Genomic DNA, 11,197 nt, shown 5'->3' with positions numbered 1-11,197 from the left:
TCCTGATGTTAATACAAAATTATGAATTTAACATGAATTAAAAAAAAACTTTTCCGTTCTTCCCATAACAGTGCTGTGTTTTGGGTGATTTACCTGTGTTTTGTATCAATTTGTTACGTGCGACAATTACGTGCATACATTATACAATATTGTAATGACTGAAGTTATAAATTCACATTACATTATGCTCATCATATTTTATCTGAGAAATATACTGTATTATAGCGTCTTCTTGATGCAAATACAGTAAAAGGTGAAGCAAACTCAAATTCTGTCTGTATTTGACTCTTCTCAAATCCTGCCTGTGGCTTGTAGAACACAGCAGGGCACAGAGCTCGATCCCCGACGTCAGCGCCTATCACATGCCGCTTTACTGAACTTTAGTGAATCTTGGCCAATCGGGGTACTTTTCATTCTGATGCTGGCGCTTTAATTTGCTCGCGGGAACCAATCAGGAAGTTGTCAGACTCATGCTCCTCGTATTTATGGTAATTACTCAGTTTTTCGAACATATACAATCGTAAAATGTAATCGTATTTCTTTCGTATGATGCGGAATTGTTAACAGTGGGTTTGTAGGTGATACGTAATTGTTATATTGACGGATTTAAGTGGTACGTTGCCCTAAAGCCAGTTAGCTGGTAAGCTAACAAGGAGACGATTTACCTTTTTCATCTGATGTGAAGTTAAACAGCTGATTGCTCAGATAGCTTTATTGTTGCCATAGCTACAGACTGAACATATGACCTGGGATGCATATATTCGTTGTAGGTGCGGCTGAACAATAATGAAGCTGTCTCGTGCTGAATATAAGGAAATAGTAAGATGCACTGATAATTTGAGACCGACACGTCAGTGCATGAAGATTCTGAAAGAAAGATTTCCAAAGTAAGTTCTGCCCCGCCCTCCCAATATCATATTGTTGCAATGACATGATTGGTATAAGCCAAGTTGGTGGCCTATCCCTCCCAGTTTACAGATGTATTCTGCCTGCTGTTACACGGGGGTAGATGTCAAGGATCCAGAGATTCTAATGTACAGTATCATTATATTGTCAACATGTCGCATACCCTTACAACAGCAAAGTGTTATTTATGGCAAAAAATATATTTATAACAAAAACAAATTCATTAAAGTTGCCAGCCTATATGACAATGTTTATTGTAAAATAAAAATACAAACAAAATAACTGTTGAACTTTTCCAGCCCTGGTATCCAGCCATTTTGGTGTTGTATATTGGCTTTAACATGGCCGGCAGTACATTTAATTTTCATATAATTTCATGTGATATGTGTTCATGGTCATTGATGACCTGATGGTTGTAGGACTTGCCCTTTTATTGTTAGAGTTTTAGACATTGGCTACTAGTCCGCCATACAGCCAACTCCCTGCCTGCCTGGGAGTGTAAGCGGGGGTTAATGGTGGTGTTTGCATTTCTCCTTGACACTGAGGGGATGCTCTTTATTGAATGTAACACATGCAATCCCCCAAGGCCACCAGGACACTGCTGATCCCACAGAGGTCACTGGCAAAGTTGCATGAATTTGGAGCTTCCTACTACCATTATGCCCTAATCACCACTAGGAGAAAGGTACCGGAGGGTTCCCTGAGGAAAACACTGCCTACCTTGAACATGCCTTTGTTCTCAGGCGTCAGCATTTTACAGAATATGTTATGTGCACCGTGAATCTTGCCTGCCTGGTTATTTGTTGCTTAGATATATTTCCTTAGGTTACTGTCGTCTTTTTGTTCTTGTTTAAAATCCTTCACACTAGCCTAATGGGGGTTCCATGTCCTTAACCCAAACTCAGACTGACGATATGCTTCCAAAAGCCATTTTTGGGGGGTGATAATTAAAAGAAAACATTTGAAGGTTTTTGGTTCCTATATTTCTGCGTGGCACCGTCCTCCCAGTGGTGCTGGCTCTCTTGTTTAGTCTTGGCGTTATTGTTTTTATTTCCTTCACCGTAGCCGTTCTCAGGGAGGCCCCTGCTCCTTAAAAACCTGAGTCTCGTCACCAGGCAGGGTAGACAGGCACGGCGGCACTGTTTTCACAGCCTGCAAAATTATTCTGCTTGTCCAATCAGCTGAGGCCAGGCTCTGGAGGGTTAGTGATTGGACTGGCAGGAAATCGGGCTCTTAAGACATAACATATCGACTAGGCCATCCATCATCTCTTAGCATGCGCCCAGGCACGGCAGTCAGCCCCCCCTTGCCCCCCACACATTTGGACTGTGTGGGAGCCCTGCGTAAATACTGGCCAGGCTGGGGCTGGCAGGGGGGGGGGGAGGGGGGGGGGGGGGGGGGCGGTAGTCAGGAGGGGATCAGCCAACATGGACCTGGCACTAGGAGTGGACTAGCATAGATGGTGTGGGGGGATTGGGGGAACGACGACTAGCCTACTATGGGAAATACGGGGGCTTGTGGACTAGCCTACTAAGTACAGTCGATGGGATATCGGGTGGGGGGGTAGACTAGCCTACTGTTTGGTGACGAGTGGAGGACCATATGTTGTAAGAACAGACCAATTGGTAGGAAAACACTACTACTGCTTTTTCCAAAATAGTGAAAGTGCATCATATTACTGTAATCTCAAAAATCACAAAGTACAAAATAATATTATTATTATTAAAATAATAATAATATGATTATTTTGTCGCCATTATTTGGCCACACTTGTAGTTGTCCGTTTGTCATGCGAGACTGGGCAGAGGTGAATATCCTGCATCCCCTCAATCTGGATTTGAGCAGAAAAGCAATTGGCAATCATAGCTTTTGATAGGGCGTTCTGTGGGAGGAGTACCCGAGCCCCTGACGATAATGACTGTGATGGGCCGATTCGAGGTGATTTCCACGGGACGTCTGTCAGTCTCTCTCGTGTGGGGAAGTCCCTGGATAGGGGGGCGGAGAGAAGGAGGGACAGGGAGAGAGAGACAGAGAGGAGAGAAAGAGAGAGAGATGCGTGGCCCCCTCATCTGTATGGCCTGCATAACACAGATGTTGGGAGTCATCTGTCAGCCTGGGCCTCTCTTGCCGGGCCCGGGCTGTTCTGAGGGGGGGAAACAATTGGACACGGTGCTGTCACTTTTCACCCCCTTGCTCACAATGGAGGGACATGCAAATACCATCCCCTCCGCCCCTCACCCTCCCTTCTCCCTCTCGCTTCCCCCACCTCCCGTCCGGCCAAGGTGCCCTGCCTTGTGTCTGCGCCCCGGCCACAATGACAGGCCGGCAGGCAGGCATCGCTGGGGGCGGGGTGATTGGGGGGGGGGGGGGGGGGTGACATCAGTCCCATCAGGCCTTTCTCTGGCCCTGTATTAGAATTGGAAATGATTGGCTGCTGCTCTCAGAGGCCTCGCCTGGCTTCCCCCAGTCTGGGAGGGACCCCACTCCCTCTGCTCTTTGTCCCCAGAGGGAGGGAGAGAGGGAGGAGGCGAGAGCTGCAGAGAGAGTTACAGTGAGACTAAGACAGAGAGAGAGACAGAGAGAGAGAGAGAGACAGAGAGAGGGAGAGTGTAAGAGTGTCAGGGACTTCTGGTCCCTGTGTGCTGCTACCGTATGAATGAATTTGGGATGTAATGATTATTCTCCTCTTTAAAACACCATTTAGTTCATTCTGCATATGGCCAGAGTTTGAGTGAAGGATGGGAGGATAGGGGGAGTGAGGAGAGATAGTGTGGCAGATGCTACTATTTTGGAATTTGTTTAAAAAGGAAAAGTGTCTTACACTCACTCACACACACACACACTCACACACACACACACTCACACACACACTGCACAAACTCCCCGACTCGGAGTCCCTGAACGCTTCTGAATCGGGCCCTAATGTGTCGTTTTCATCAGCGGCGAGGCGGGCTGCAATATGGTGCCTGTGACTCGCCGGGGGAATATGAATGTTGATTAAGCATGCGTTCAGCCTTTTGAAATTCTGAAGAAGTGTCAGAATAATGGATGTTGAGCAAATGTCAAGCATTTGTTAATTTCTCTGTTATTTGGGGTTTATCTAGCGTGATCTGGGGGAGGAACTCCAGGGCCAGCGTTGTTATGGCATGTGCCATTGATATGGTGATTTCTTGGCTGCAGACACTTTGTTTTTCATGGTGATATCGCGGCTGGGGAGGAAGCAGAGGGGCTTGCTCATTGATTATTTATTGCGGTTATGGTGTTTTATCTCTCCATTACATGCCAGTTAAATCCACAGGATCGGTATTATTTGTTAACCAACCTCTGTGTTCTCCCAAACATTGAAATGTTTTTTTTTCTTCCCAGTACCACACAAAGAAGTCGATTCAACAGTCTTACAAATGTAGCCTAGTTCCGACAGTTTTCCGAAATGCTCACTTGTTTTCAGTAAATATTTTATTTGTATATTTTAATGGTACACACTAATATACGTCATATGAGTATTCATCCTGATGGTTCTGCAGTATTCTCACTCTTACTTATTTTTGGGAACTGCATAAAATAGCAAATCTCACCATTCTGTTGAATTTAGCTGGCCTTTTCCCCCCTATTATTTTACCGCAAATTTTTTAAATGTCAGTGTTCTTTTACACCCACCCTCCCGTACGTAGGTGTTTCATTGTAACCCCTATAAGTCAGCGCCAGGGTGCTGTTATCCAGATTGTTGCTGTGTGGATGTGGGGCTGACATTAGCCAGGGCCCTCTCTGGCTGTGAAGCTGCCGTGCAGGGCCCGCAGTCAGGGACAAACTCCCCAGCAGCCTCCCCTGGCCTCCACACGCCTCCTGGATCTCACCAGGCACGCCACCACAACACACACTGGCAGCCGCTGTGCTTTGTGGGTAGAGCCTTCACGGCCAATGGAAGCACTCCCAGCCGGGAAGAGCTAATCACAGAGCTGGAAGGGTTGACGTGGTCAGAGGAGCGCTAGGAGGGGCGGAGGGAGGGAGGAAGGGAGAGAGAGGGGAGATAACAGAAAGAGAGAGGGAAGGAGGATGGGAGAGAGAGGGAGAGAGAAAGTCAGTGGTGAGTCTATGCTGAGTTTACAGCTTCATGTCAGCTTGAGGAGGCCCATGAATAATTGATGTGATCAATTACTTGATTAGGAAGTTCAAAACGAATACGCTTCCTCACAGCAGCAGGATGTCCTGCTCCACCCTCAGCAGCCTTCAGCCAGGGTGAGACAGTAAGACCCAGCTCACTGGGGCAGAGAGACCCAGGGAAGCTGGTGTGTGTTGGCAGAATGTGTTGGCAGTGATTGCAAATGGTTCCTAAGTTGTCCCTGTAGAACACAGCGTATGTGAATACAACTTCAATTCCATGCCATGTTTTTTGAAAACACACCTTTTCTAATACACAATTAGACTCAGACACACACACACATTCTGACAAACACACATGCCGAAAGAAGGCATTATAAGTACAGTAGAGCTAGGCAGCTATGCTGGGGTCTTAAGCCTCAGGTTCCGTTTGCATACTGGGATCAGTTGCAGAATAGAAATGGAACAAATTGCCCAGAATGGTACGAGCGCTGTGGCTGCACTTCACGGAGTCGGCAGTGGGTCAACAAAATGTATTTTCTTGCCAGACCAGAGGACCCCACACACACACACACACACACTACACTATGGATATTGTAGAGCTCACTTTAGATTTCTCGGTGAAAGTTCACAGAGGCAGCAGCGATAAGAATCACGCTATAACCATAGTAACACGCCGTAATTGGCTGCTGCGTGTTTTGGTCACGAACGGCATTGTAAGGAGCTCTGCCTTTCACCCCTGATCACTATTAGGACTGTGAGTGTGCTGCGGGCTGGGCTCCTGATCACTATTAGGACTGTGAGTGTGCTGCGGGCTGGGCTCTACACCACGCTTCTGCTACAGTCCTGACATCTTGGACACCTCTGAGGGCCCACATGTAAAGATTGGACTTAAGCAAGAAGGGAGGAGATGGGGGGGTGGAGGTCATATTTCCCCCTGTCAGGAGAGTTGTAGGTGGTGAGAAGCCCTGTTGTGCTTCTGTTCAAACCATCTCTGCCCCCCCTCCCCCTACCCTGCCTTCCATGCCACTGCTTGACTATAGCTTCCTCCCTTCCTCCCTTAGGCCCTGGCTATAGTTTATGGCCCTCATGGCCTGATGGAGTTATGGTTCTGGAGGCGTTAACAATCACATTGCAGCACAGAAGTTATATCATTTGAATAGTTTTGTAGAAGAAATATGTTATATAAATACATTTTAAAAGACTTATAAAAAATAAAAGATAAACATAGTAATAGATGTGATAATACATATGGTATGTATGTCCATATACCTTGTATAAAATGAAATAATTGGCCTGTTTGACAAGTAATCATTTAATTTTTCATTTACATTAACATTAGGCAAGACAGTTATAGATAACCAACTTGAATTGTAAACATCTTTGTTCATTAAACAAGCATTTGTTTGTAGCGACATGCCAAGATGTAGCTTTGTGTATGTGTGGCTTGTAGAGATATATCCCAGTAAGTCTGTACATTAAGAACGAAATATTTCTGTTTCTGTTGTTGATGATGGCAGGCTAGACGTTATGAAGAGACAGATGTTATCCCTCTCCTATCAGCATGTATAATTAGGTCAATTTGCATATAGTATTTAACCAAAACACATCTAGCTATTTTCTTCCTCGTAACATATTCGTTCAAGGCAAATAGAATACATTTTATGTCCCAGTTTAATGTGAGAATATCTCTTGTTTGCCAAGCGTTCTTGTCACAAAGAAGATCATCATCATTAAGTATTTGCAAATTATCACACACATAGCATGTTTCTTTAACCTTAAAGGGGTCCAGGTGGAGTAGAACCACTTTAGAAAACTAGAAGTCATAATCCCAACCCCCCAAAACGACAGAATACAGTTAACCGTATAATAATCTGATTTACAGTTTTTTACAATCACTTTGACACAAATTTCAGAACCTTGAACCTTTTGAACCTTTTCAAAACTCTAGATACAAAACTCGAAACAGTCATTACTTGTAACACACACTTTCACTTTTCATGTATTGATGAAATACAATCAAATTACATTTTTTAAAAAAAAATTTTTATCACAGCAAACCAAATTTAAATTTGCTACAACAGGAAACTATCCTACAGTATGTGAACAGGTACTTCATTTTTCCTGGCTAAAAAAACTAACAAACAAAGCAAAACAAAGGATTGATTACTCTCTTACATTTCCATCAACACTGTCTTGTGGATTTGGCCGCAGGTTTTCATCCACATCGCAATAGATGTTTTCATTTGACAAATCTCTCAAAGAATCTCCAGGCATGGTGAATCCAGTCCTGATACTGGTTTGCCTTCATATTATTGCAAGCCTCATCCATGGCCTGGAGAAGAGTAACTTGTTCATGAGGGTGCCTATCGTACACCTCCACGTGAAAAACAATTACTCAATTCGGTTGAGGAAGGGAGAGTATGGGGGCAAATACAGTTCTGTAAATTGACTAAGCAATTACAGTACAAGGCCTGCATACCTATAGGTGCTGCTGGTTTTCAAATCTGAAAACATGTTGGCTTTGTCCAATTTGTTCATGTTTCATAGTAATTGGTGTCAATGGATCTCGTTATACTGAAACTTTCATGTTCTAAACTTGGAATATTGTTTGTCATTTTCTATAAAACTATGCATTAAGAGAAATGCAAGAGTTACTTAAAATTTTGACCTGTAGTATAAATTGACAGTTAGATCATTGTAATGTAAGGAAATGCTAGACATTTCAGATGTTATCTTTGAATTTCATTTTAAAATTGTGATACTTTGATCTTTAGTTGGATCATTTTCAACAGATGATTATAGTTCAATTAACAAATTATCTAAGGTGTATGTGTAATGTATCGACGCAATTGAAAATCGTGTTAGCGTTTTGATCATCAGTTGTGAGTTTTGTGTCTCGAGTTTTGAGAAAGGACATCAAGGTTCTGAAATGTGTGTCAAAGTAATGTTGAGTGTGTAAAAAACTGTAAACTGTCAGCCAACAAAACATACCCATTCCTCCTTACCCAGCCTCAAACGTCTCCTTACCCAGCCTCAAACGTCTCCTTACCCAGCCTCAAACGTCTCCTTACCCAGCCTCAAACGTCTCCTTACCCAGCCTCAAACGTCTCCTTACCCAGCCTCAAACGTCTCCGTACCCAGCCTCAAACGTCTCCTTACCCAGCCTCAAACGTCTCCTTACCCAGCCTCAAACGTCTCCTTACCCAGCCTCAAACGTCTCCTTACCCAGCTTCAAACGTCTCCTTACCCAGCCTCAAACGTCTCCTTACCCAGCCTCAAATGTCTCCGTACCCAGCCTCAAACGTCTCCTTACCCAGCCTCAAACGTCTCCGTACCCAGCCTCAAACGTCTCCTTACCCAGCCTCAAACGTCTCCTTACCCAGCCTCAAACGTCTCCTTACCCAGCCTCAAACGTCTCCTTACCCAGCCTCAAACGTCTCCTTACCCAGCCTCAAACGTCTCCTTACCCAGCCTCAAACGTCTCCTTACCCAGCCTCAAACGTCTCCTTACCCAGCCTCAAACGTCTCCGTACCCAGCCTCAAACGTCTCCTTACCCAGCCTCAAACGTCTCCTTCATCCAGCCTCAAACGTCTCCTTACCCAGCCTCAAACGTCTCCTTACCCAGCCTCAAACGTCTCCTTACCCAGCCTCAAACGTCTCCTTACCCAGCCTCAAACGTCTCCTTACCCAGCCTCAAACGTCTCCTTACCCAGCCTCAAACGTCTCCTTACCCAGCCTCAAACGTCTCCTTACCCAGCCTCAAACGTCTCCTTACCCAGCCTCAAACGTCTCCTTACCCAGCCTCAAACGTCTCCTTACCCAGCCTCAAACGTCTCCTTACCCAGCCTCAAACGTCTCCTTACCCAGCCTCAAACGTCTCCGTACCCAGCCTCAAACGTCTCCTTACCCAGCCTCAAACGTCTCCTTCATCCAGCCTCAAACATCTCCTTACCCAGCCTCAAACGTCTCCTTACCCAGCCTCAAACGTCTCCTTACCCAGCCTCAAACGTCCTGAAAGTCATTAGTAGGAATATTGTCCATGCCTCAGTTAGCTTCATGCCCTGAAGAGCGAGGACATGCACCGCTCTCTACACGCAGCACCAGCTAACGCTAAGTACTGTCGCAGCATATGATCCCCTGCCATTAGCCAGGTGGCTTTCATTAAGTAAATTACTGCTATCGTTTATAATTAATTATTTGTAAATAAGAAGATTTTGAAAATAATTGATTGCTTGTAGACATCCCCCTCCCCCCCAAATAATCTTGTTCTGACTTTTTAGAGCATATCAAAAATTAAAACGGTATATGTTTGAATTAAGCATTATGAATTCAAATGTTTTTTTGTTTTGTTTGTTGTCTGTTCTCCACTGCATCATAGACAGGCAGCATACATGCGTGTTGACTTAATGAGCAATTTAGCCTATAATTCAATACAACGCAATGCCTCAATGTATCGAGAGCCAAGCTACCAATACGCAATGTATCTACAGTTAATTATAGCATGGGAACAGACATTCCACCATCATAACATCATGAAGCTCCTAATTGTTTTAATCAAATCTGGTGCTCCACTATTTTGGGCTCCATGCATATTAATGTACTGCGCTATGTTATAAGGAAGGGTAATTATGTGGAGAGTGAATGATTCCCTAACTGCTCTTCTGTTACCTAACCTTCAGTCTCCCCGAGCCTGGATCCCAGACAGGAGGGAGGGTTTAGAGTATTCCTCAAGGAGAGGTCAATGTGTTTGTCTCCATGTTTTTTGACCCTTTAACTTCTCAATGAGACCACAAGAGTCTGTTGAACATCATTTATTTCCTTGTGTGCTTGTACCCAGATTGATATGACCTTTAATTAAAGTCAACATATATAGCTAAACATATGTATGGCCTATGTGAACATTGTGTGATAGTTGTAGGCACATTCCAGGTACATTCTTTACTTTTGTCTCCCATAATGGCACACAAAACAAAGGGCAGACAATGATAAGCTACACTTATGTGAATTGAGCAGGTTTGTAAGTGTAGAACAAGGCTCCATCTGCCTGGCTGTTTACTGATGCTATCATCGGCCAGGTCTTCCTACTGCTGGGCATTGTTATTGACTCTCACTGGAGGAAAACCTCATCAGATCTTCAGATAAGCTGAGAGGAAAGATGATGAAACCAACAACAATGGTTTCTACCTTGTCCAATCCCTCCACCTCTCTTTCTTTCTGTTGATTTGTTTGCCAAATATATCTTCTTTTTTTTCCTTTTTTTTTGCTGCTGCTGCTGAATACAAGACATAATAATCTATTATTTTGCGAACAAAACAAATCCCAGCCTAGCCGCAATCACACCTTTTTACAGTATGACCTGCATTGGATTTATTGAATTACATACACTATTGAGTTGTAATTTACGTAGCAGCATGTGATTGGGGCTGAATGGAGAACCGTAATGGGAGGGCTTTTCCATCCATTTGTGGGTTATCACTCGCCCAGAATAGAACCCCCCCCCCACCACAGGTCTTGTGTTATGAAGCAGTGAGGTGGGGGAACGTGCTCTGAGTGGGATGCTTCTGTGGAGCGAACTAAAAGATCAGACCTTTACTTGATGAATCAGCTTGGTGTTCCATACTTTAACATGAATGGAACAAAGTGAACCCTGGAGAGCACAGTTTGAATATGAATGTACAGCATGCAATAACTTACTCTTCAATGGAAAGACCTATATACAATATGGCTGCAGCGTAAAACCTTGACAGACACTATAAAACCTGGACAACCCTTGGTTTGAATTGAGTTATTGAGCACCTGAATATCTACCTTATCTTCATTGTTTGCTCCTGAATCCTGAGTTTTCACTGGCGTGTGAAGTAACGGAACGCAGGCAGAAGCAACAAAGAAGAAAAAACAAAGGCCATGCCCCAAAATGTCTTCTTTAACCGCCTCGGTTTGAAACCGATATGTTTTCACAGATATTAAGAGCAGTTTGTGTTCCTTTTCAACTTAACAGGGTAAAGATTTAGCAATTAGGCAGTAATCACGCTCATTATCCAGAGTAATCCATTTAAAATCTAACAGATGTCCGTTTCTACCGAGTAAGGAGCTGGGTTGCAGCTAGAATAGGCCCTGTAATGTTGTTGAAATGCTCAGGTGCAAGGCTGAAGTAGAAAGGAAGCATGTTCCTTCCCTCCACCCTCTAAG

The 11,197-nt window shown here is 44.2% G+C and overlaps 1 protein-coding gene across 5 annotated transcripts in view; it reads left to right on the top strand.

The window, feature by feature from the left end:
- The first annotated feature begins 423 nt into the window (after positions 1-423).
- The window catches only part of cdin1 (CDAN1 interacting nuclease 1), a 32,310-nt gene continuing 21,536 nt past the window's right edge, over positions 424-11,197 (top strand). For 2 of the 5 annotated variants that reach the window (XM_047017711.1, XM_047017693.1), the window contains exons 1-2: positions 424-488; positions 771-887. In XM_047017711.1, coding sequence (XP_046873667.1) covers positions 787-887 — 101 coding nt within the window. In that variant the 5' untranslated portion in view covers positions 424-488; positions 771-786. The other 3 variants (XM_047017702.1, XM_047017720.1, XM_047017728.1) reach the window with 3 other exon arrangements.

The sequence above is a fragment of the Hypomesus transpacificus genome, chromosome 3 (assembly GCF_021917145.1).
Source record: "Hypomesus transpacificus isolate Combined female chromosome 3, fHypTra1, whole genome shotgun sequence".
Lineage (NCBI taxonomy): Eukaryota > Metazoa > Chordata > Actinopteri > Osmeriformes > Osmeridae > Hypomesus > Hypomesus transpacificus.
The sequence above is the reverse complement of the archived record's forward strand: the minus strand, read 5'-3'. Positions and strand labels throughout refer to the sequence as shown.